Source organism: Sapajus apella, unplaced genomic scaffold (genome assembly GCF_009761245.1).
Source record: "Sapajus apella isolate SASKATOON/1434 unplaced genomic scaffold, GSC_monkey_1.0 scaffold118, whole genome shotgun sequence".
NCBI lineage: Eukaryota > Metazoa > Chordata > Mammalia > Primates > Cebidae > Sapajus > Sapajus apella.
In genome coordinates, this window is record NW_022437058.1 from 4,069,307 (window position 1) to 4,096,738 (window position 27,432).

A 27,432-nucleotide genomic window follows, 5' to 3' on the forward strand; every position below is an offset into this window, starting at 1 on the left:
AACTTCTGACCTCATGATCCACCCTCCTCGGCCTCCCAAAGTGCTGGGATTACAGGCGTGAGCCACCGTGCCAGGCCTTATTTATTTTGAGATGGAGTCTTGCTCTGTTGCCAGGTTAGAGTGCAGTGGTACAATCTCAACTCACTGAAACCTTGGCCTCCCAGGTTCAAGTGATTCTCCTGCCTCAGCCTCCTGAGTAGCTGGGACTAGAGGTGCACGCCACCATGCCCAGCTAATTTTTGCATTTTTAGTAGAGGCAGGGTTTCACCATGTTGGCCAGGATGGTCTCCATCTCTTGACCTCGTGATCCACCCGCCTCAGCCTCTCAAAGTGCTGGGATTACAGATGTGCACCACCACGCCTGGCCCTTAAATTTATTTTTAAAACTCAAAAAATCAGAGGAAAACTGTGGGAATGTTGTACACAGAACATTTCCTTCTCTTCCCAAATTAAATCAAAGCACTTCATTTTAATTCTCTTCAGAGAGAATGGACACCACTTGCAGTTCTATCTCAAGTGTTAGCAGGTTGAGACTGTCATTTTCAGTAAAACTCCATGATAACATAATAAGTTGCGTGTCCAGGACAATGAAATGAGTTATAGTAAGCTTGTGAAATCTCTGTTCTAGACCTTTTAAAATAATGCTTTATTTGCTTTTTAACAATTTGGGTTTAAAACTGCCTAAGAAAAAAGTAGATAAAGTCTCTTTCAAATTTATAATTCTTTGCTGAGTATTTTATTTCTTTAAAAGTTCTAATGAAGGAGCACTCAAGAGCACACCCATACCCTGTTCAGGAAGGGGACATGATAGGAATGCATATCAAGAGTTGTTGCCCTCAGCTGTTTCCAAGAAGGAACAGCTGAGAGTGGTCCCAGGTCCCACTATGGAGACCAAGGTCTGGCACACAACTCCCACTCAGGGTCTGATGGCCCATCAGGGTCACCTCATGCGTCTGTATGAGCAGATGTCTTGAAAAGCATTAGACTTGCTTCCTACTGCCATAGCATTCATGGCAAGAGTCATAGCTTATAATAATTTACTCTAGAGACCTTAATGAAGTTTGTCGTTATATGACAAAATGAGAGGTAAACAAAAAGCATTCAAAAAAAGAGGAGACTGACATGAGCTAGACTTACTAGGCAAGTCTAATGAAATAGATGGGCTAGGAGGCTGGGCGTGCTGGCTCACACCTGTAATGCCAGCACTTTGGGAGGCCAAGGCAGGTGGATGACCTGAGGTCAGGAATTCAAGACCAGCCTGACCAACAAGGTGAAACCTCGTCTCCATTAAAAAAAAAAAAAAGAAAGAAAGAAAGAAAAATAGATGCACTAGGGAAAAAAAGGATCTTAAGCTTTACCTGTGGAATTCTCATAAGAAAGAGATTACGATACAAGCACTGTTTGAGAAAACTCGTTTATGCAGAATGACTGTGGATACAGCAGCAGGAATGAGAAATGCAGAAGCTAAGACAGATGCTGAATGTGAGAAGGGATTAGTTGGGGAATATCAGAATGTACTATTGTACTAAACTGCATCCCAGACAAGAAAAAACGTTACCTACTATCACTTTGCAGAGTGGGTGCATGTTAAAGCACTCTGTAAGTCAAAATTCTGGATAAAAATATGTGTATCCGCTGTGACTCCACTGGATGTAAACTGGGTTGGTTTGGGGTAAGATGGTGAATAAGGACACATTTATCTTTAGTGCAGACCACCCCCACATGCTGGCCTCCATATGTGCCACAGCAGAGCAGTCATATGCTTCCAACATGAAGACTGTGGATGAGACATTGCATAAAACTGCTCCAGTACACACTTGTCACCAAAGACCTGAGAAATCCAAGCTACCTCACAGCAGGCAGCTAGTGTTCCCATCACACAGTCTCCCAAACATTCAGCTTTGAAAAAACTCTACAAACAAAATCCACCTAAGGATATCTGTGACAGTCAGACATGCCATCACCATGCTGCTGCACCCATCCTACCTCCCCACAGCATGACCAAAAAAAGGGTCTGGGCACTTATCACTCTTCCTCCCTTAGGAGATGAAACTTTTCTCGGAGCTTCAGTTTCATCAGGGGCAGGGGCAGGGCAAGAGTAGGCTTGTCAAAATCTATGCTACCAGGAGGATCCCTGCTGCAGAACTTCCAGCTTCCTACAAGACTTCCACTTCATTTTCTAAAACCAAAATAATCTCCTGTGTTCATAAAAATGGCAAAATTAGGGGCCAGGCACCATGGCTCACACCTGTAATCCTAGCACTTTGGGAGGTCAAGGCAGGCAAATCATGAAGTCAGGAGTTTGAGACCAGCCTGGGCAACATGGTGAAACCCTGTCTCTACTAAAAATATAAAAAATTAATCAGGCATGAGGGCATGTGCCTGTAGTCCCAGCTTCCAGGAGTCTGAGGCAGGAGAACTGCTTGAACTTGGGAGGCAGAGGTTGCAGTGAGCCGAGATCATGCCACTGCACTCCAGCCTCGGTGACAGAGGAGGACTCTGTCTCTTAAAGTAATAAAAAAAAAAAAAAAAAGAATCTATTTTAACAAACAAAACTACCCCTCTACCTTGCTAATTCATCAAGTTACCCCCTTTCTTCTTCCTACATATAGTTAAATTTCTTAAGAGAGTCTTAATTTAATTTTTTTAGAGACAAAGTCTCACTCTGTCACCCAGGGTGGAGTGCAGTGGCACTATCTTGGCTCACTGCAACCTCCGCCTCCTGGGTTTAAGCAATTCTCCTTCCTCTGCCTCCCAAGTAGCTAGGACTACAGGCATATGCCATCATGCCCAGCTAATTTTTGTATTTTTAGTAGAGACAGGGTTTCACCATGTTGGCCAGGCTGGTCTCAAACTCCTGCCAGGCTGGTCTCAAACTCCTGACCTCGGGTGATCCACCCACCTTGGCCTCCCAAAGTGCTGGGATTACAGGTATAAACCAGTGTGCCTGGCCTAATTTTAAAGTCTAGAAAGGAAAAGTATATAGGGCTGTAGGATAGAATGATGATATTCATATATTAGTTTTTCAATTCTTAAATTTGTGGCTATTAAATATATGACTACTATTCAGGAGTGAAGACAGTTCTATCAAGTGTAATGACATCTAGGCTGAAGCAGGTGGATCACTTGAGTCCAGGTGTTCGAGACTAACCTGGATATGTCAAAACACTGTCTCTATTAAAAATACAAAAATTAGGTAGGCATGGTGGTACACATACTAGCTACTTGGGACGCTAAGGCAGGGGAGTCACTAGAACCTAGAAGGCAGAAGTTGCAGTGAGTAGAAATGGCGCCGCTGTACTCCAGTCTGGGCAACAGAGCAGGACTGTCTCAAGAAAAAAAAAAAAGAATTATGTATGAACCAGTATTTGGAAATCAAGAATTTACAACTAATTAGATGAGTTAATTACTTAAAGGAAATGGGTGGTGGTTTTTGGTATTATACACACAAAAAAATGTAATTTTTCTATTTTCCAAACATAAAAATATTTTCTATTTTCTAAGGCTTACTAAAATGATCAAGACCCATATGCTCCAATTTAGCACTATAATACCCTCAAAATTAGCAAAGAAAGCTCAAATTCCTCAGCCAAAAGTACATTAACAGAAGCTGCACCTCAGCAGTTGGTCATCTCCTCACAGTCACCAGGGCAGCTCCAATTTATCTCCTTTTATTCCACCTTAGAGGAATGGAATTGATTGATCAACTAGATCAATCTAAAAACCTTGTAAAAATTAATAAGTTACTAAAAAAGGTCCTGAGGTCTTCTCTCAAAACAATGTTTTGTCATCTGTTATGACTGTTAAGTCATCTGTAAGTGGATGATAATCATGGACTTTAAAAAAATGTATATTTTGGCCAGGCGTGGTGGCTCACGCCTGTAATCCAAGCACTTTGGAGGCCAAGGCAGGCGGATCACCTGAGGTCGGGAGTTCAAGACCAGCCTGACCAACATGGTGAAACCCCGTCTTTAAAAATAAAAAATAAAAAAATGTATATTTCTACCATATTAGTAATTTCATCATCAGCATGATTCTCTGCTATATATTATGTTTGTTTCTTTTTCAGGTTTGACCTCCGTTCCAACCAACATTCCATTTGATACTCGAATGCTTGATCTTCAAAACAATAAAATTAAGGAAATCAAAGAAAATGATTTTAAAGGACTCACTTCACTTTATGTAAGAATATATCGTCATACTTTCAAAGATTTAAGTGAAAACTCTATATCTTTGTGATAATGATTAATTATACTATGTTAGTATAAACAAGTCTTACTTTTATGTATGTAAAGAATGACAAAAGTCCCTGCATTCAGCAGGGTTCTGGTCAATTAAAAATTATAGATTTAATTCAATTAATAGTTTAATTCAATGGATGTTTATTAAATAATAGCCAGGTAAAAGGCAGTGGGCTGAGTTTAATGGTACTCAAATAAGCTTACAATCTATTCAGGTAATAACAGTCATTATATATTAAAATGAACAAGAAAACAATTATTTACAGCAATCATTAGCAAACAGTGTAAGAAATCTCTATCCAAAGGTGTTATCTTAAAACACCACAAATCTCTAACAGCAGCACACAGAATATATCTGATTAATATATACATGTATGGCTTCTTTATTGGATCTTCAAAGAGGAAAAGAGTTTTTTTCTTTACTATATTAGTATCATTTTAATATTCTAGGACTTAGGCTGGGCGCAATGGCTCATGCCTGTAATCCCAGCACTTAGGCCAGTGGGCGGATCACCCAAGGCCAGGAGTTAGAGACCAGCCTGGCCAACATGGTGAAATCCTGTCTCTACTAAAAATACAAAAAATTAGCAGGCATGGTGGTGTGCACCTGTAATCCCATCTACTAAGGAGGCTGAGGCAGGAGAATCACTTGAACCCAGGAGGCAGAGGTTGCAGTGAGCTGAGATCATGCCACAGCACTCTAGCCTGGGTGACTAAGTGAAACTCCATCTCAGAAAAAAAAAAAAAAAGTCCAGAATTTAAAAGATTACTACTTCCATGTTTAACATTTTGGACTGGTTGTAGTGGCTTACACCTATAATCCCAGCACTTTGGGAGGCCGAGATGGGCAGATCACTTGAGCCTAGGAGTTTGAGATCAGCCTGGGCAACACAACAAGACTCCACCTCTACAAAAAAATGCAAAAATTAGCTGGTATGGTGGCGGTGCATGTAGTCTCAGCTGGGAAGTGGAGATTGCAGTGAGCTGTGACTATGCCACTGCACTCCAGCCTGGGTGACACAGTGAAACCCTGTCTCAAAAACAAAAGCAAACCAAGAAATCATTTTGAAGTCTCTAAATTTTTGCAAGTAAAATTTCTGATTTAGTCTGAAATTGGGTTTGGAGGAGAACCTCATATCCACCTGCCACAGCTGAGGAAGTACCACCACCATACTAGCCCCTTGCTACCATGCAGGCCTGGCTCCATTCCTGTATCTGAGAGATGTGAGGTCACCATGCCTCCCTGTCAGCATAGCGTCAGTGCAGTGGATTCTGCTGGCCCATCTCTTCCTCCCAGTCATCCTGGGATTGAGGACATGCATGCTGTCCTCAATCCCAGGGTGAGGCAGACTGAGGGATGCTCAATCGTCACATCAAGCCTCCCTGCAAAATCCAGCTCTCACATTGCACTGCCAGGTAGCCAGCACCTTGTCTCCCTTTTCACTTTCAAAGTGTGCAGACAGTTCAGATCTGGTAAGGCTTGAAGCCTTATATATATATATATACATCTAAAAGAACAACTTGAAGAGCATATATTTATAAGTTAGGTCTCACTAAAACATTAAGATGGTCAGAAATAACACAATGGATTCCACTGAGGATCCACCCAGTCCACCCCACTAACTTTAGGCCACAGAATCTTTTAGAGAATGGCAAGGCCATTATTCTACCATCAGAAGTTGGAAATATAGCCTATTCATGCATTTACCACTTCTTCAATCCCTTTTCAGCTTACATAACCACAAGAATAACTAATGGCATATTTAACACTGGGGCCATAAATGTTTTAGATTTGTCATATCATTATTTTATCATATTTTAGGAGCATTCCAGGGACTTGGTCCATATGTACTCCTATTATTCACTGGGAAATGAGAATCTAAAAGGTATCAGGAGCTTTCTTAGACTGACTTGATTTTTTTGTTTTTGAGAAATGCATGTCAGGTGTAGAGCAATGGTGGAGAAGCCCCCAACTGTTAAGTAGTAATACTGCTAAGCTACTATTAGCAGACTGACCCGGTGTATTAATAGAAATCACTTTTTAAAGTACATGCTTTATACTGAATTGTGGGTATACCATATAATTACAAAACATTTATGTAATTATAATATCACCTTATATGGTACCTGTCTTTTAAGATAATCAAATTATTTTTTAGATAGTCTACAAAGTTACATTTTAGCTGCTTGTTTGGCAATCGGGTTCTTACACAAAGGATAATACAGTGAGAGCAAAATCATAGATCTCCTAGCTCATTTCAGCCAATATCAGATACATTAGTCATGAATCACTGTCCTATTACTGAATGGCTATGCTCTTCTCATCTTCTGTCCTTACATTGTTTGTTAATTATGAATTAGGGGCTCTGTGATGACTAAGCCAGCATTGAGAGTGCAGTTTAACTGGATCACTCAGCCAGCTCCCCATGCAGGGCAGTTATTAATAGTGCTGCATAAAACCTCTTACATAGTTTTGTATCACTTTTCCTTCCTTTTAAGCAGTTCCAACAACTGCATGTTTTAACCAGGAAAAACAAACTAACAAAAGCCTGGATCTCACTGATGCACAGGTTCACTTTGGGGTGGGGCCACGCTAACCCTCACTTGTTGGGTGACTGTAGGACAGTCACCTTTCTTCACTTTATGCCTTTCCTTATCACTAACAGGAGAGTAATAATTCCTGCAAAATTTACCTCACGGAGTTAAGAGAGAATTCACAAACCATCTTGATGATCCACCAAGTTTTTAAATTCCCCTCACCTCATTTTTCAGTGTAACCAAAGGAAGAGAAAAGACACTTTTGTTTGGCATCACACACTCAGAAACAAGGGTATTTTACCAGTTGGTAACAAAACGTAGTTTCACCTCTTCGACTAGACTTACCCTTTCTTGGTGACACTTTTAGCAATAGCGATATATTTGGAATTTCTGGAGGGTGAGTAAAGGAAAGTGCAAGGGCCAAGAGTAAGATGAGGAAATGTGCAGATAAAAGTAGTTTACTGAGCAACCAAAATGTGTATTTCTGCCATGGAAAAACAACAACAATGTGAGCAATGCCAGTGAGGCATATGAAACCAGTTTGGAAACAAAGGGAGATTTTTGTGAAATGAGTTTGAGAACAAAATCATATAATGAATGAATCTAGAGCTGCTCCTTGAGAAAATCAGATGACCTGGATTGGTAAAGAGGGACTAAAAGGTCCTGAAGACGCTCAGTGGCCTGTCATCATTCTTAGGAAACACAGAAAATTATCTCTGAACAATCTGGTAATGAGTAAAGAACTGAGCTATGTTCATTTTGCAATGAAAATAGTTAATCAGAGTTACCAACATGTACCAGTTTGTCTAGGACATTCACAGTTTTGGTTCTGAAATCTCCACATCCCATAATCTCACGATCTGGGCAGACTGAGACAGCTGGTCACCCAAGTAGTCATGCACCCTTGGATATGTCGCAAAGGCCTTGGCTGCAGAAAGCACACTCACACTAGTACAAGCTCTTTTGCTCTCTGGAGTAATTAGACCCCCACTGGAGGATGCTGTCTTATCGCCCTGAGAAATATCCAAAAAACTGGTAAGAGATTGAGCCATTCCTCAGGATCCATTACTATCTCCCCAACATCTAAAATATGCCAGAATGGTGAGGGCACATGGTAGAAGTTTTTTCCTTACAGGCCTCTGTTCTGAGAGAAATGCTAAACATTAGTAAATATGAAAGAAGTAAGGTTTTCAAAATAGAAAAATATCATGCAAAAATATATTTGGTGAGCACTAAACATAGTTTTGTAGCATAGATTTTAAGATAACATAAAGATAATATCCTTGGTCACTTCCCTGAAGGGAAATAGGAGGCTGAGTAGAGGCTGAAGCCTTAACCATATGAATGTATTATCTATTCAAAGATAAAAAAGACACCTCTATCTAAACCAAAGGCACAACCTCAACTATTACAGCTCTGCACTTTTCTAACTCAGCAGTAAAAATTTTTTTAAAGTTTAGATTGGGCTGGGAAACTTTTTACATGGGTGATCTAGTACACGAATGATATAAATTGTACTGATTTCCATGATTGGCTAATCACTGTAGAATACTGGTAAATCAAATCCACTTCCTAATATTGTGTAACTTTCTATGCTTGATCAAGGGTCTGATCCTGAACAACAACAAGCTAACAAAGATTCACCCCAAAGCCTTTCTAACCACAAAGAAGTTGCGAAGGCTATATTTATCCCACAATCAACTAAGTGAAATACCACTTAATCTTCCCAAATCATTAGCAGAACTCAGAATTCATGAAAATAAAGTTAAGAAAATACAAAAGGACACATTCAAAGGAATGAATGCTTTACATGTTTTAGGTAAGTTTTTCAAATGAATGGGACATCTTGAAATTATAATAAGCAAGCAGATGTAGAACACTTTATCATTATTAAGAATAATTTCCAAAATTAATTTTTGAATATAATAATCTTTGCCTAGATAAGCCGTTTATAAACCAATTAAAATGCCTAACAAAATTTTTAGCACTTAAAGAAAATATGACCTTTGTAATACTGTCTCTCTCTCCCTCAAGAACCTCCTTTGAGGCTGGGCGCGGTGGCTCACGCCTGTAATCCCAGCACTTTGGGAGGCCAAGGTGAATGGATCACCAGAGGTCAGGAGTTTGAGACCAGCCTGCCCAACATGGTAAAACCCCGTCTCTACCAAAAATACAAAAATTAGCTGGGCCTGGTGACGGGTGCCTGTAATCCCAGATACTCGGGGCGGTAAGGCAGGAGAATTGCTTGAACTCAGGAGGCGGAGGCTGCAGTGAGCCAAGATCGCGCCACTGCACTCCAGCCTGGGCAACAGAGCAAGACTCCATCTAAAAAAAAAAAAATCTCCTTTGAAACGCTTAGCCTGGTTTCTGTTTCTGACCAGATCCTGATTAATAAAATCTACATTATTCTTATTTAATTTAAAGGTAGTATTTTAATGTGTTATATAAGCTACTCAGATATAATTTACAAAATTAGTTTGGATATTATTTGGAATGTGCACCTAACGTTTGGTTATCTGCTTTAAGATTATTGATGTGGCCGGGCGCAGTGGCTCAAGCCTGTAATCCCAGCACTTTGGGAGGCCGAGGCGGGTGGATCACGAGGTCAAGAGATCGAGACCATCCTGGTCAACACGGTGAAACCCCGTCTCTACTAAAAATACAAAAACATTAGCTGGGCATGGTGGCGCGTGCCTGTAATCCCAGCTACTGAGGAGGTTGAGGCAGGAGAATTGCCCGAACCCAGGAGGCGGAGGTTGCAGTGAGCCGAGATTGCGCCATTGCACTCCAGCCTGGGTAACAAGAGTGAAACTCCGTCTCAACGAAAAAAAAAAAAAAAAAAAAAAAAAAAAAAAGATTATTGATGTGAGGAGTTTTTCATCTTCTATTTAAAACTCTACCTGATTTTATTTCTAACACCCATCATATAACCATGCCATCTCCCTATAATCTCCATTCAAAATTCATAACCAAGATTCTCATTCATTTATTCATTTAATTCAACCAAGTGTCTGACCGCACTTACTGGCATTTCTTCAAAGTTATATTTCTGCTAACAAAATAACAATTTCTAATTGACTTATAATTTTAAAAAAGTTTAAGACACAAAAATGTACACAGAAAAATATAAACATTTTGGAGTATATGAAGGATGATCTTTTTTTCTGATGCAATACTACTATAACAAAATCTTAATTGTGCTCATGGTTGGAGGAGAGTGAAAATGTCACTGATTTGGTAATTCAAAGCAAATAATAGTGAACTTCTCATATATTGCAGTTTACATAATACAAAGCAGTATTTTTCTGAGGCTGACAGAAAGGACAGTAGATAGACAGAAGCAGATATACTGAGTGAAAATGAGCCTAAAGGATGAAGCTCATGCTTCCTGGGATATTCATTCTTGGGATGTGTCTTTCTGCACTATGAGTTTCCTTTATATACAACCTATGTGTGCTAAGTCATGTCATTCTCCCTCAACAGAAATGAGTGCAAACCCTCTTGATAATAATGGGATAGAGCCAGGGGCATTTGAAGGGGTGACGGTGTTCCATATCAGAATTGCAGAAGCAAAACTGACCTCAGTTCCTAAAGGTTTGTATTTACTTTATTTAAGATATGGTATTTTTAAATTGTCACCTTTCAATAATGATTAAATGTAATATTGTAAACTGTGCAGTATACACTGCAACTAGAAATCCTGTAACACTAAATCTGGTCAATATAGTCTACACATACAGAAAATGCCATATGTAGTGCTTTTTTTCCTGACAGAATTAAGTCATCCACTTATTTTTACTCCACTAAAAATAAACACTAAGAAGTAATGAACTTAATTTTCCTTCTCTTTCCTGACATTTACTCATTTATACGTGTCATTCTGTGAAATACCTGTTAGAGGTGGCGAATTCTGTACAGAAGAAAGCAAAGAAAGATAGATGTGGCAAAAGACTCTGTCGCCAGGCATTTGGCCACAGTTTGAGGTGGAGCCTATGTGGCCAGGGACTGCCAGGACAGTCCCTGGCTCTGGCAGGAATGGATATGCCATTTAAGACAAGGTATTTTGTACCCAGCTTCTTCCCAGGTGTAATGTGAAGATTAATGGACAAATACATGGAAACGTTTGGGGACAACATCCAGCACATAGGAAGCGATTGCTTGTGATATAATAATTACCAAGATGAACACTGTGCTCTTTATCATGGCTTCGTGTGACCTGAGGCTAGCACCTCAAGTAGTAGAATGCTCCTTAAGTCTGCCAGATGACCAGTGTTCTAACCCATTACTTCCAAGCTCCCTGTGTGATGATTAGCTGCATAGGATTGCCCTTCTTGGAACTCATGCTCAAAGTCTTGCTTTCCTTATTCCCAACAAGGGCATCTGCTCTCTTTGCTTTGATGACTAACTGGGTCAAAAATAACCCCTATGGGCCGGGCGCAGTGGCTCACGCCTGTAATCCCGGCACTTTGGGAGGCCAAGGCGGGTGGATCACGAGGTCAAGAGATCGAGACCATCCTGGCCAACATGGTGAAACCTCGTCTCTAATAAAAATACAAAAATTAGCTGGGTGTGGTGGCGTGTGCCTGTAGTTCCAGCTACTTGGGAGGCTGAGGCAGGAGAATTGCTTGAACCTGGGAGGCGGAGGTTGCAGTGAGCCGAGATGGCGCCACTGCACTCCAGCCTGGCACCTGGCAGCAGAGCGAGACTCCATCTCAAAAAAAAAAAAAAAAAAAAAATAACCCCTATGAATAAAAACATATTTTCACTTTCCAACAGCTGTCTTTCAGTATCCACCAGTTAAAGCAGCAAGTTCATCATAATCCCCTCTAATCTACTCACCTGATCCAGAAGATTAACAAAACAAACATATACAGTTAATTTATAAGACACAATAAAGCTGTTTTTATTAATCAAGTGGTGACCTTTCACTTAGGTGTCACCTAAAGATCATCTAAAGTAAAAGGGGAAAGATAATTTTTCCATCAAGGAAGGTAACAATTTAATTCAGAACTACATAAATAAAAAAAAAAAACTACCTTAGTCTAGCTTTAAAGGAGGTGAATGTTTTTCTACAAGAAACCAAAAATGCTGCATTTACCTTCCCATTTTAGAAAAACAACAAAAAAATGCAAATACTACCCAATAAGTTAAACACATAAAATCCCTTTCATATGCTGGAAGCTGACATTCAATAAAGGAGAGTGAAGACAAGGAGAAGAAGGCAGAGGGAGGAGAGGAGGTGAGACCGACAGGGCTAAAGGAGGGAGCAGCTGCTCCCTCCTGGCATGGCCATTCTTTATATTCATACCAGAAGTCTTTCCTACACTGCAAAATTCTCTTTAAACTTCAAAGTGTATCTTAAAAGTGAAGGTTTAGCTTCTCAGAAAGTTTTCAAGATTCTTTCAAAACCAAAAGAAATCTTTAGAAATTTAAATTGGAATCAACTCTCTCAACCTAAATAACTATATTTCTTCAAGATCCCTTTTGACATTCAGAATTCACTAACCTGTGAAAGCTGACTGCCTGTGTGGCATAATCCAGTCAGTATTTCCTGCCCCACACCCGGCACCGGGCAAGATGAAAGAATACAAATATCCTGAAGGTCCTCACTAGACCCAGCAAGTTATCATGCAGAGAGGAAGAAAATGTCTTTTTTCTTTTTTTTCCTATTCATTCAGGAAGTTCTACTGTATAATGATACTGTGTGGGGAAGAGGGGGGACCTGTTTGAAGACAGGGTGGGAAGGTACTTCACAGAATGACAGGTATAAATTACTAAATGACAGAAAAAAAAGAGAAGAAAAATTAAAAGTTCATTACTTCTTAGTGTTTATTCTCAGTGTGGTAAAAAAAAAACTGTGGCTTAACTCTGTCAGGAAAAAATTCCAGTACAAAAGTGTGCTAACATTTGTCAGCAGTTACTGAGTTTCTGCCAAATTCACACCCATGCTTGTTTATCCTAGAGGCTGCACTTCACTATTCTCTCTGGTTACCCACCTTCCTCATTTCCTAAGGGATACAAGAGTTTACTCAACTTCTATAAGTGCTCTCCCAGAGATTTCTCCCTTCTGACTTGTACAGCCTACTCCAGAATAGGTAGCACATTGCACCAGCTATTTTTCTAGTGATTTTTTGTATGTATGATGGATCTGCTCAATTAGAATATAATGTCTTTGAGGACAGAACCTTTACCTTACATACTGGAGGGTCCATATAATCATTCCATAAATACAATTAAGCTCAATTAATCACAATTCAAGAAATTAGAACCTTCTCAGTTTAGAAGAATTATTTTTCTGCTCACTAGTTTATTTTAAAACTCAAAGTAGATTCTGTTATCAAAATAAATTCAGCCATGAAGATTATTATTGCTATTCATAAGGACATTTCAATTATTTTCATCAGTCTTTATCACTAATATAGAAAGGAAATATTTCAGCAAGAGTTGAAAAAAGGAAACCATTTCCCAGCTAGCTAACCAGATAGTTCAGTTGACAAATAATACTTTGTAAATAGGGCTAACAAAATGAGGTTTGATGGAATGTTCTGGTCAGTCCCTTTCATTCCAACTTCAGTTCATCTAGGGAGGGTAGAGATCAGGATACACCCACGTGAGAAAAGAAGGAATGATTATTCACTGGGCACCTGCCACGTGTGGGGGTACTGAAGATACACTTCTCAATTTACACAAACTACTGCTAATTGAAAGGACAGAGCCAGGCACGGTGGCTCACACCTGTAATCCCAGCATTTTGGGAGGCCAAGGCAGGCAGATTGCTTGAGGTCAGGAGTACAGGACCAGTCTGACGAACATGGTGAAACCTCATCTCTACCAAAAATGCAAAAATTAGCTGGGCATGGTGGTGCACGCCTGTAGTCCCAGCTACTTGGGAGGCTGAGGCAAGAGAATCGCTTGAACTCAGGAGGCAGAGGCTGCAGTGAGCCAAGACTGCAGTTCTACACTCCAGCCTGGGTGACAGATAGACTATGCCACAGGAAAAAAAAAAAAAAAGAAGTAGTACTGCGATGACCTGAACATATCAAATAGAGTAAAAATCTGTGTGTTTATAATGGTGTTTACTTTTTTCTTTCTTTTTTTTTTAAATAAAATAAAGACAGGTTTCACCATGTTGGTCAGGCTGGTCTTGAACTCCCGACCTCAGATGATCTGCCCGCCTTCGCCTCCAAAGTGCTGGATTACAGGCGTGAGCCACCATGCCTGGCCTATAATGGTGTTTAAAACACACACACACACACACACACACACACACACACACACACACACACAACTTTAACTGGTCACCTTTGGGCATTGTGTGAATTCATTACTTGAAAGAATCAAGTTTTGCTGCATTTTCTATGAAAACAATCTTACATAGTAACTAAATAATTAACAAAAGAAAATTATTTAAAGAAGAATTCCAGCTAATACATCCATAAAGAGTGATACCAGGAAGCCATCATTTTCTGATTCCTAATGAGAGAATGGATCTAGGCAGCAATCATGCATGAATGATAAGACCCCTAGGACGCTGATCTACTTCTATCCGTATTCATCTTTGGATCAGACTACCAGGTCATAGGAAGAAATTAAAGGATCCTGATAAATGATATCATATGGAAGCTGTCAGCCAAATCCACAAAATGAGTTCTCAAACAAATTATTATGGAAATAAATCAATAGAAGAGGAAGAAAAAAGGAGGGAGTATGTTATACATTAAGAGAGATTTCGGGCTGGGCCCAGGGCCTCACGCTTGTAATCCTAGAAATTTGGGAGGCCGAGGCAAGCAGATCATGAGGTCAGGAGTTCGAGACTAGCCTGACCAACATGGTGAAACTCTGTCTCTACTAAAAAGACAAAAATTAGCTGGGCGCAGTGGCAAATGCCTGTAATCCCAGATACTCGGGGGACTGAGGCAGGAGAATTGCTTGAACCTGGGAGGGGGAGGTTGTGGTGAGCCTCAGTTGCACCACTGAACTCCAGCCTGGGTGAAAGAGCGAGACTCGGTCTCAAAAAAAAAAAAAAGGGATTTCAAGAGAGATAAGAATCAAATATATTCTGTAAACTTCATTTAATCTTGACTTGAACAAATCAACTGTAAAATGACATTTGAGACAACTGGAGTAACTTTATTATATTGGATGATGGTAAAGAATTAATTAATTTTTGTTAGATGTGATATTAACAGAGTGGTTATATAAAACAAAAAAGAAAGATGACCTTGTCAGTTAGAGACTTCTAGTTGAAGAATTTACACATGAAATGATGCTTTGTATAAGATTAGACTTTAAATACTCCAGCCAAAAAAAAAACGGCAAAATAAAAACAGATAAACAAGTCAATAAATAATAGAGTAGATGAAACAAGATAGGAAAAATGGAGATAACTGTTGAAGCTGAGCATGATGCTTCATAATACTAGTTTCTATTTTTATGAATGGTTATAATTTTCTATAATAAGAAGTTAATAAAAAGTAGGTACCAGGCTGGGCACGGTGGCTCATACCTGTAATCCCAGCACTTAGGGAGACCAAAGTAGGTGGATCACCTGAGGTCAGGAGTTTGAGACCAGCCTGGCCAACATGGTGAAACCCTGACTCTACTAAAAATACAAAAAACTAGCCGAGTATGGTGGTGCATGCCTATAATCCCAGCTACTCAGGAGGCTGAGGCAGGAGAATCCCTTTAACTAAGGAGGCGGAGGTTGCAGTGAGCTGAGATCATGCCACTGCACTCCAGCCTGGGCAACAAGAGTGAAACTCCATCTCAAAAAAAAAAAAAAAGAAGTAGGTACCTAAAAAGTTGCCTAAATCCATAATCTGAAACTTGAAAAGTAAACAAATGGGGGGCTTGGTTATACTTGACAACATATATCTTTCTCTTCTTATTAGGCTTACCAACAACTTTACTGGAGCTTCATTTAGATTATAATAAAATTTCAACAGTGGAACTTGAGGATTTTAAACGGTACAAAGAACTGCAAAGGTAAAAGTTTCCAAAATTTTAACTTAGAATGATGCCTCCTGGAGAATGTGCATAGGGACCCTAGTAGATATCACTATCTGTTAAACCAGTTGCTATTGCAACTGGAGAGTATGAAAAGAAAACTAGAAAGAACCACCATTATTATGGCGTCTACTGATGGGAGGGGTAAACCAAGTGAAAAGAAGAAAATGACTTTTCAAATTTCTCTTTTGTTAAATTTAGGTTAAAGAATTTTCTGACAAAACTGGGAGATGATTGTTACATACTGAAATTTAGGTTAAAGAATTTTCTGACAAAACTGGGAGATGGTTGTTACATACTGAAATAGGTTATTAAATATCTTTGTGTGAACATATATAAAAATAGGACAGGCATTTATATTCTAACTAGTTCAGCTAACTTTATCACACCTAACCATCTGTATAAGACTTGATGCATTTTATATCATTTATAGGCTGGGCCTAGGAAACAACAAAATCACAGATATTGAAAATGGGAGTCTTGCTAACATACCACGTGTGAGAGAAATACATTTGGAAAACAATAAACTAAAAAAAATCCCTTCAGGATTACCAGAGTTGAAATACCTCCAGGTAAAACATTCTACTTGTGTTCAGGAGATATTAGCACTTTTCTTTAGTTTTCATAACACTCTTTAGCGTATCTCAAGCAAAGATAAAGTAAGCAGCAAGGGTGATTCAAACATAGCGACTTTCCAGGTTGCATGACGAGTTGTAAGAAGTAGGAGAGCTTTAAAAGAATGGTTTCTACATTGATTTCACCTGAAAGCTCAGGATCCATTTCCATCTTTTGGTTTCTCCTGTTGAAACTGCTGAGGACATTGTGGCAAAGCCACTGGCACAGTTAATTTCAGATTTCTAGGGTAGGGGTGGCTATGCAGAAGCAGTACTAGTCAGGAGGACATCGAACAGGGTCATATATCCTTTTGTTCTGGAAACATTTCTCAAGGCAAAGCAAGAGGATTAGGCTCCCAGTATTTTCGCTATCAGTGTGGTGCGAGGATAGACATGTATATATTTTTTAAGCATTCCAACAAAAATACAGTATATAACCAATTAAAAGTCACCATCTGGAGCATCATGAGTTCCCATTTTGTCATTTGTTGTTATTAATTATCAGAAATGTTTTTCTTTTTTTTTTTTTCTTTTTTCTGAGACAGAGTTTCACTCTTGTTCCTCAGGCTGGAGGGCAATGGCGCAATCTCGGCTCACTGCAACCTCCACCTCCTGGGTTCAAGTGATTCTCCTACCTCAGCCTCCTGAGTAGCTGGGATTACAGGCACCTGCCATCACACCCAGCTAATTTTTGTATTTTTAGTGGAGATGGGGTTTCGCCATGTTGGCCAAGCTTGTCTTGAACTCTTGACCTCAGGTGACCCACCTGCCTAGGTCTCCCAAAGTGCTAGGATTACAGGTATGAGCCACCACACCCAGCCAGAAATCGTTTCCTTCTAATTTGACAACTCGTTTGTTTTTTTTTTTGAGGCAGAGTTTCACTCTTGTTACCTAGGCTGGAGTGCGATGGCACCATCTCGGCTCACAGCAACCTCCACCTCCCGGGTTCATGTGATTCTCCTGCCTCAGACTCCCGAGTATTTGGGATTATAGGCATGCACCACCACACCCGGCTAATTCTTTTTTGTATTGTTGGTAGAGACGAGGTTTCTCCATGTTGGTCAGGCTGGTCTTGAACTCCCGACCTCAGGTGATCAGTCCACCTTGGCCTCCCAAAGTGCTGGGATTACAGGCCTGAGCCACCGTGCCTGGCCTAATTTGACAACTCTTAACTGTCTGGGAGGGGTCATACATTCCTTGGCGAATCGAATATTTTCGATTCGCCAAGATTCCAAGAACAAAAGTTTTCATCTTCCAAGGAGCTTGAGAACAAAACTGGGCATCAAGCCACTTTGCCTCCTCCATATTTCTTTCTAATCTTTAAACAAGGTTCATTCACTGTACTCCTTTGAGATACAAGCCATCAAAATGAATGTAATATAGGCAGGTGCTAATCTCAAGGTGACAACTTTTGCTTTGACTTTTCCAAATGCTGCATTTGAATGTATGGTTAGCCAGTGAGTACAACTGGAGTCTGTCCTCTCTCAAGCTGTCCCATCCCTGATGTCATTTCTGCTTAATTTGCTCCACAACTCTGCTTCCAGCTTCTGGTCTCTCTAAAATCTACCTCTACTCTTGCTAGCATTAATTAAATGAAGAGAATTATAACACAAACAGAAGAACACAGTCATAAGCATACAGTTTAATGAATGTCCACAAAGTAAATACACTGATGTCCAGCAGGTTTTCATTCCCAGTGAGATCAGTGCTGTGGCAAATGATACCTGGAACTGCTATTGAGCAGCTGGGGGACTCAACGCAAACTTAAATGTTTTAGCAATGCCTAGAATTTTCATGATTGGGCTCGAATCAGTCTTACTAAGATATAAAGGCAGAATCTAGAAGTAACAACAGCCAGAGAGAATATCCCACTTTGGCCAGCAAAAGGCTTCTGCTCTTCAGCATGCCAAAATGCTGTCAGTTAAGTAGGCTGCTTTTATTTCCCAGAAATCTCACTGTTATCAAAAAAGGCCAAAGAAGAAATTAGAAGGGCTGTTAAAGAAAATTAAGGAAAGTCCCTCTATTTACCATACTTTTTTAGTAAGAACTTAATTTAAAAAGATATGCACACAGCCTATAAAATTGTGATTTGTCCATTGGTGTACATAAAATTAAGTGATTTCAACTATTGATGCTGTATTACAAATATGCATGTAAGATGTTGATAGATCTTTCTATAAAACAACTTACAAAAATTTAGTTCTGCTCTTCTTTCCCTTGGTCACAGAAAATGCCAGCTAATAATTCTTCACAATCATATTGTAAGCCTAACTCTTGGAGCATTATATTTCATTCTTCTGATCATTTCTAATGTTTTATATGCATTATGGTAAATATGGCACTGAAGTACATGTATATATACACATAAATATGTATATATAAAATGTGTATATATGTGTATATATAAAAGTAAACATTATATCTATCTATCAGTCTGTCTGTCTGTCTGTCTATCTATCTATCTATTTATCTATCTATCTATCTATCTATCGAGAGGAAGGAAGAGAGAGAGACAGAAAGAGGAGACAGAGAGAAAGAGGAGAGAGAAAGAGAGACAGACCCAAATGACCAGGCATTATGATCTGGGTTTTGGCAGGAGACCTTCCCTTACACTTTCGTGTACCACACATAAGCTTGAGTTGTTATAATAGATATTTAACATGCATAAGTGAGTACATCTACTTTACGTGAAAATACATTCAAACCAATGTAAAATAAACAGATGAATAAACCCACAAACAAATGGCGACTACAGAGTATCTTCCGTTTACATTCACTGGGTATTTTTAACCTTTTCTTTTATTCTACTACAACAGATAATCTTCCTTCATTCTAATTCAATTTCAAGAGTGGGAGTAAATGACTTCTGTCCAACAGTGCCAAAGATGAAGAAATCTTTATACAGTGCAATAAGTTTATTCAACAACCCAGTGAAATACTGGGAAATGCAACCTGCAACATTTCGTTGTGTTTTGAGCAGAATGAGTGTTCAACTTGGGAACTTTGGAATGTAATAATTAGTAACTGGTAATGTCCATTTAATATAAGATTCAAAAATCCTTACATTTGGAATACTTGAACTCTATTAATAATGGTAGTATTATATATACAAGCAAATATCTATTCTCATGTGGTAAGTCCACTGACTTATTTTATGACAAGAAATTTCAACAGAATTTTGCCAAACTATTGATACATAAGGATTAAGAGAAACAAGCATCTATTGCAGTTTCTTTTTTCATACAAATGATCTTACATAAATCTCATGCTTGACCATTCTTTTCTTCATAACCAAAAGACATTCAGTATTTAACACTTTGTTATCAAGCATATTTTAAAAAGAACTGTACTGTAAATGGAATGCCTAACTTGGCAAAATTTGTGCTCTTTCATGTGCTGTTAGAAAAACAAAATTAATAAAGACAGAAGCCGGGCATGGTGGCTTATGTCTGTAATCCCATCACTTTGGGAGGCTGAGGCAAGCAGATCATGAGGTCAAGAGATCAAGACCATCCTGGTCAACATGGTGAAACCCCGTCTCTACTAAAAATACAAAAAAAATTAGCTGGGTGTGGTGGCGGGTAATCCCAGCTACTTGGGAGGCTCAGGCAGGAGAATCACTTGAACCCAGGAGGCAGAGGCTGCAGTGAGCCAAGACTGTGTCACTGCACTCCAGCCTGGGTGACAGAGCAAAACTCCCTTTCAAAAATCAAAATCAAAATTAAAAAAAAAATAAAGACAGTAATGTGAAGAGTACGTTATACTATTCTTATTATTTCTTTAATAACTTGGGTAGTACTGTAATATTTGCAATCATCTTGAAGTATGATATATTATTGAAATTACCTTATCATGTCTTAGAATCTGCCTTTAATGTTTAAAACTAACTTCTTAAAGCCTACAGTAAATGTTCATTACCAACTTGACAAATGCTACTCTTAAGAGCTGGTTTGGGCTATAGCATATGCTTTTTTTTTTTTTTTTTAATTATTATCTGATTATAAAACCTCTGCAAAAATGTGTAGTGTTTATGTAAAATCTGTAACTTGCATTTTAATGATCAGTTATTATAAGCTTTTAATAGCATGTCAATTGTTAGGCTATATAACATTACCACCTCAATTCTAAGGAATATTTTTGAGATACTCCTTTGGAAGACCTTGCTTGGAAGAGCCTGACACTATCAATTCAACACCAAATTGTCTTTTCAAATACATATGGACTGGATAACTCTGAGAAACACATCTAGTATAGCCAAATTAGCACAGCATCAAATTAGACAGAAACTGAAAGCTCTACATAAAAGCTCAGAGTTCTTTATGTATTTTTTATTGGCATTCAACATAAGTAAAATTAGAAAGCAGGGAAAATTTCATTAAAAATGTTGGTTTGAAATAAAATATTTGTGCTTTGATCTTATTTTTCTTCTCCCAGCCAGCAACATAAACTCTTCTTCAGAAAACTCTAATCTACCTATAACATTTTTAAAGCAGTATTAATGTAAATTCTTAACAACAATACCGAAATATACCATGTAATTCCTAGGCTATGAAAGATAATCACCTTTACATTAAACTACCTCAAAAACAAGATTTTAAATAATTTGGGGTGCGAGGAGGAAAGAACAACATTACAGATATACAAGAAGAAATGGAGAGTTTGGATTTGAAGGTTAAGAATAGGTAAATAAAGTCTTACTCTTCAGAGTGGAATTACTCAACTTTGGCTCCCTTCACATTGTGGGCCAGGTCATTCTTTGTGGTAGGGGCTGCCCTGTACATTTTTTAGTAGTGCCCTGGTCTCTACACACTAGTTGTCAGTAACACCTGCATCCCCTGCCGCCCACAGGTTTTTGTTTGTTTTTTATTTTCTTAAGAGACAAGGTCTTGCTCCATTGCCCAGGCTGCAGTGCAGCAGCGTGATCATAGCTTACTGTAGCCACAAACTCCTGGGATGAAGCAATTCTCCTGCTTCAGGCTTCCAAGTAGTTGGGACTACGGACACATACCACTGTCTCAGCTAATTTTTTGTAGAGACTGGGTCTTACTTTTTTGCCCAGGCTAATAATGAACTCCTGGCTTCGAGTAATCCTCCAAGCCTTAGCCTCCCAAAGTATTAGGATTACAGGCGTGAGCCACTATGCCCAGCCTCCCCTCCACTCCTACAGTTTAGACAGTCAACAGTTTCTCCAGAAATTGGCAAATGTCCCTTTGGGGAGTGGTGGAAGGTAGAAGACCTCAGCAGGTTACAAACAAGGGCTTTAAGGAAAGTTAATCATTTTCTTAAATGACACATCTGGAAACCTAAAGCAAAACTGCTTTTTTGAGCAAAAAAAGAGGGAAGATCATAGTATGAGTAGAGGGAGGACGACAGAATGATTTTAATAACAAGGGTTAACCATCAGTAGTGCTAGAACTTTGACTTGGAAACCCAGTTCTATTTATAGTCTTTGGCAAGTCACCACCTCTTTGAACCTGCTTCCTCACCTACAAGGGGGAGGGGTGACAACACTGACAAGGGTGCTATGAAGGTTGAATGATAAAAATATATATGCAATGCTTTGTAAACCATAAATATTTACAAAGTAAAAATCAAAGATCATGAAGTCCTTAAAGATAAAAGAAAACAATAATAATCATTCAAAATTAAAATATTCTAAAGTTCCAACTGTTTTAATAAACAAAATTAATTTTTCCACAATTTAACAAAAATAAACTTGTGATATCATGGCACTTATAAGAACATATGTAAAAGACAAAAATGTTTATTGACATTGAAAAAACCCAACATCTTGAAATTCATCATTAAACTCATAAGGTAAATACTAAGGTTAGAATAATCTAAACAAGTTTATCTATGATCTAAATAGTGGAGTTTAAAGTAGGTAGATCTTTTTATAAAAAGAAAAAACAAAACCAAAAATTTCAAATACTGGAAATGATTATTGAAATCCCTGCAATTAATTCACTGTGGTTTATGTTTGTATTTCCATCTTACAGCTGTTAGTCATTTTTGGTTTTAAGTTTGCAAAAAACAAATCACTAATAAAAATCATAACCAAAGCTGCATTAACATTTACTCTCGCAAACACATTTTACAGTGAATACAAAATATTACCCACTGGAAAAATCCACTAAAGGTTGAAAACAAGTGACTTATTATTTACTGGGTTTATTAAGGACTAAATTACTGAAATGATTTTCTTTAAGTATTATGGGGTATTCAGAAATCACTAAAACAAAAAGTTGTTTTTTTTTTTTTTTCTGAGATGAGGTCTCCCCACAAATTGTCCAGGCTGGTCTCAAACTCTTGGACTTAAAGTGATCTTCCTACCTAAAACTCCAGAGTAGCTGGGATTACAGGCATGAGCCGCCACATCCAGCATTCCAAAAGCTTTATTTAAAAAAATTCAATTTTGTTTCCCCTTAAGCTACCATACTATTTCTCTTTCATTCATAATTCCATCACATTTTGAAAGAATTGCCTTACCTCAGTTGGTATTATGTTTCTACTCACATGGACCTTAATCTGTTGCAGCTGACCTAACAATTCTCCTGAATCTATTTTCCCAAAATTATCTTATACAAATAACATTAAACAATAGCTGATTGTATCAGTCTATTCTCCCACTGTTATAAAGAAATACCTGAGACTGGGTAATTTATAAAGAAATGATGTTTAATTGGCTCATATTTCTTCAGGCTGTATAGGAAGCATGGCAGAGTCTGCTTCTGGGGAAGCCTCAGGAAACTTCCAATCATGGCAGAAGGGGAGAGGAGAGCAATATTTCACATGGCTGGAGAAAGGGGAGGTGCCACACACTTTTAAATGACCAGCAGGAGAACTCACTATCAGGAGAACTGCTCCAAGGGGAAAAATCTGTCCCCATGATCCAATTACCTCCCACCAGGCCATACCTCCAACACTGAGATTAAAATTTGACATGATATTTTGGTGGAGACACAGATCCGAACCATATTACTGATGTTTAAAGAACATTTTCAGAGACTCTTCTAAACGCCTTACATTTAATTCTCACAATAACCCTATGAGGGACTTTTACTTATAACTTTCTTTACGTGTAGGAGCCTAGGAAATTAAATCACTTGTGGCAGATCTGGGATTTGAATACAGCAGTCTAGCTCCATGCTTTTAACTTAGATGGTACACTATTTTTCATGAAAATCTCTGTTCACTTTGCAAATATATCAAAGAGAAAATTATGACAGTAAAAAACATCTGAGCTAACCCATCCTCCATCTTCCCTTTCCTTTAATTATTACCAGGCTATCAGGCTGAGCTAACTTTGGAAGACATTTAGGCTATAGTTTAAATGATAATAGGCCTTGCCCAAGATTCAACTGCTTTTGTAAAGCTAATGAAAGGCCTTGAACTGGGAGAAGACTGGAGCCTGATTCTGTGAAGTATAGACATAGATTGTCAGCCATTCCTGCAAATAATATAACTATTATAGACTGGCTTTTTAAGATATCTTTTCAGATTTTTTTTCCATTGCTGACTTCACTTGGATCTTCCAAACCCACTTCTGCGGCCCCATCCAGAAGCAACTGAGCCCATCGGAGGATAGCTTACACCCCCTATGATTTCATCTCTACTCCAACCAATCAGCAGCAAGCCTTGCCTCCCCAGCCACTTCCCCAAAACTGCCTTTGAAAACCCCTGAATCTTCAGGAGTTCGAGATCAGCCTGGCCAAAATGGTGAAACCCATCTCTACCAAAAATACAAAAAATTAGCTGGGCATGGTGGTGGGCACCTGTAATCCCAGCTGCTTGGGAGACTAAGGCAAGAGAATTGCTTGAACCTGGGAGGCGAAGGTTGCAGTGAGCACAGATTGTGCCACTGCACTCCACCTTCCTGGGTGACAGAGCAAGACTCTGTCTCAAAAAAAGAGAACCCCTAACCCACAAGATGATTTGAGTACTAACTACATCTCCCATGTGGCGTGACCAGCCTTGTGTCTGTTAAACTCTTTCTTTACTACGATACTGTGGTCTTCATTTGTGCAGCAGGCAGGAAGAAACCCAAAAGCAGTTACAACTTTGCTAACACACATTATGCCTTTCTGGTTGTCCTTTAGTGGCTAGTGTTCCCCAATATTGTTCATTTGGTCTCTTCTCTCTATTCCCTAACAATTTCATTCATTTTAGTCATTATCTTTAGGATGAGTCCTTCAAAATCCACATCTCAAACGCTGACCTTGTTCATAAGTAGCAAACAAACATCTGGTGCCACAAAACTCAATCAAAATGAACATCATAAACCATTTCCTTCAAACTCATAAGGTCCCTCTTGACTCTGTTCTTCCTCCCAGCTGTGTAGTTGTAAACTTCTAGGAGTTGCTCAGCTGATTTCTAACCTTCTGGCATCTCTACAAACAACCAGGTACCAAGTCCTGCCCTACTTTCTCATGCTTCTTACATCCATTCCTTTCTTTTTATCCTCAGTCACTGTATCACAATTACATTATTGTTGAAATATGTGAAAGGAAAAGAAAATCTCAGGACCCCAAATTCACTATGCTAGGGGTCCCAACCCTAGGGCCACAGACCACAACTGGTATTGTTGTATTTGACCGGAGCGTAGAAAGTTATCACGAGACAAAAGTATGCCAGATTGCAGAGTCATTTATTATGCCAGCGACCACAGAGGACTCACGTCTCTCCAACCTGTGGTGGCAACAGGAGGGTGCCACGATTTTTTATACCCGAAAAACCACCTTGGGAGTGGGGGTGAGGGGCGGGGATGGGGATGAAAAGGCTTCAGACATTCCGAGGGCTAGTGGATTCTGTAAATTACCTCCTGGGCAGAGATGAGGGTGGGGGTCTCCGGACATTCCAAGGGATGGGGACTTTTGTCATTCTGTTTGTTACTTAAGTGGTTTACAGAAGTCAAGATATACATTTGTTTACACATTATCTGGTTAAGGTGGAAATCACAGACCTTAGTTACTTATTACAAGCCACAGGAGCCAGGATGGAACTAGCTTGGGCTGCTTAGTCTGGCAATTGCCGGTAAGCAAAGGCTAGCAATTCTGGCAGTTACTGATAAGAAAAGGTAAACAGCTTTACATAGTTTTGAAGACAAACTAACAGTTCTATTTACAGAGGCCAAGGACAGTAGTTATTGTGAGGAGAATGGGGCAGCCATTTCAACTTATCTAAAAACAGTTTTGTATTTTATAAAATAGTTTTGCTCCGGTTCTGGCTCTAGGCCAGCACAATATCACAGTATGAACTGGAACACACAGCAGGGGGTGAGCAGTGGGCAAGTGAGCCAAGCTTCATCTGTATTTATAGCCACTCCCCTTTGCTTGTGTTACTGCCTGAGCTCCACCTCCTGTCAGAGCGGCAATGGCACTGTTAATAGGGGAGTATCCAGCTTGTACGTTCTTGGCCACTCTAATCCTGAAGAATGGGGAAAGGGGCCCCGGAAGCGTGGTGAATTTACCATCCAAATAAAATCGTGGACCCAAATAAAATCGTGGACCCAAAGAGTTTTGTGGAAGAGTGATTTATGAAACAGAGAGAGACAGAGAGACAGAGACAGAGAGAGAGAGCGCGAGAGAGAGACAGAGAGAGAGAGTGCGCGAGAGAGAAAGACAGAGAGAGAGAGAAGCTCCCATGCTGTTGTGGTGGGAGGGGAACCCAGAGAGGGAAATCTATTCAGGTAGGGGCAGCTGAAGTTTTAACCCTTGAGTTATTCCCTCCCCATTCATGTTCTCATCCAGTGAGAGGAGTTCTTTCAAACTTCCTCTGGATTGATTGATCTTTGACTCTGATACCGGACTGGCTACTTGTTTCACAACCCTGAATAACAGAGGGGCCTCCTCCCAGAGCTTTTGGCAGGAATTTGGGACAAAAGAGCCCTACCTGGCTTTCCTGCGCAAGGGAAGATAAGACAGAGAATTTTACCTGGCCTGCGTGGAGGAGGTGCTCAAAGAGCCCCAGCCGCCTGAGGTGGGGAGCCAGTAAATTCCTGCATTTGAAACCCCTCTGAGGAAGGCATGGAGGAGGTGCTCAAAGAGCTCCAGCCACCTGAGGCGGGGGAGCCGGAAAATTCCTGCACTTGAAACCCTCCCCTAAGGGACCTGGGAAGAGAAGTTTCTTTAACACAGTCCCTCAGCATTAGATTCTCATAGGAGTACAAACTCTATAATGAACTGCATATGTGAGGGATCTAGGTTGTACACTCCTTATAAGAATCTACTGTCTAATGATCTGTCACAGTCTCTCATCACCCCCAGATGGGACCATCTAGTTGCAAGAAAACAAGCTCAGGGTTCCTACTGATTCTACATTATTGTGATCTATGTAATTATTTCATTATATATTACAATGTAATAATAATAGAAATAAAGTGTACAATAAATGTAATGCGACTGAATCACCCTGAGACCATTCCCTCCTCTCTCACACCCATCTGTGGAAAAATTGTATTCCACAAAACTGGTCCCTGGTTTGGGGACCAAAAGGTTTGGAGTCCACTGCACTATGTTAAAGAGGAAAAGTTAAGCTGAAAGCTGAGCAAGAAACTCACTCCTGTATCCCCACAGGTCCTCTGTTTATCTTAGGTAAACTGCTGATTTACTGAGCTGAGATGAATAGATAGTTGACTATTCCTCCAGCCCACCCTCCTTCCCTTCCTCTCTTCCTTCCTTTTTTCCTCTTTCTCTCCCCCTTCTTCTTTCTCTCTCTCTTTCTTTCTGTTTTTCTTTTACTGAAGAGACAGAGTCCCACTCCATTTTTCCAGCTTGGTCTTGTCTTTTCTATTCTCCAGAGGATTTTAGATATCTTGGTTGCAAGGACTATGTGTTAGTCATCTTTGCATCCTCTCTCCCCCTCACAAAAGAAAACATGCTGCCTTGGTTCAGTATGTATTTCTGAATGAAATCACTGAAGGATGCTTATTAGCAAAGGAAAAGAAAAAAAATTCATTCACACCCTAGGAACACAGTGTGTGTGTGTGTGTGTGTGTGTGTGTGTGTGTGTGTGTGTGTGTGTGTGTGTGTGTG

At 39.5% G+C, this 27,432-nt stretch overlaps 2 protein-coding genes across 9 annotated transcripts in view; one reads left to right on the forward strand and one right to left on the reverse strand.

Annotated features, from left to right (window-relative positions):
• ASPN (asporin) overlaps positions 1-19,871 on the forward strand; it is a 29,238-nt gene extending 9,367 nt beyond the window's left edge. For all 3 annotated transcript variants that reach the window (XM_032260489.1, XM_032260488.1, XM_032260487.1), the window contains 6 exons: positions 4,070-4,182; positions 8,385-8,598; positions 10,263-10,373; positions 15,671-15,764; positions 16,219-16,357; positions 19,216-19,871. In XM_032260489.1, coding sequence (XP_032116380.1) covers positions 4,070-4,182; positions 8,385-8,598; positions 10,263-10,373; positions 15,671-15,764; positions 16,219-16,357; positions 19,216-19,413 — 869 coding nt within the window. In that variant the 3' untranslated portion in view covers positions 19,414-19,871. The remainder of the gene's footprint in view (positions 1-4,069; positions 4,183-8,384; positions 8,599-10,262; positions 10,374-15,670; positions 15,765-16,218; positions 16,358-19,215) is intronic.
• Positions 1-27,432, reverse strand: part of CENPP (centromere protein P) — a 279,890-nt gene that overhangs the window by 128,944 nt on the left and 123,514 nt on the right. The window lies entirely within an intron of this gene.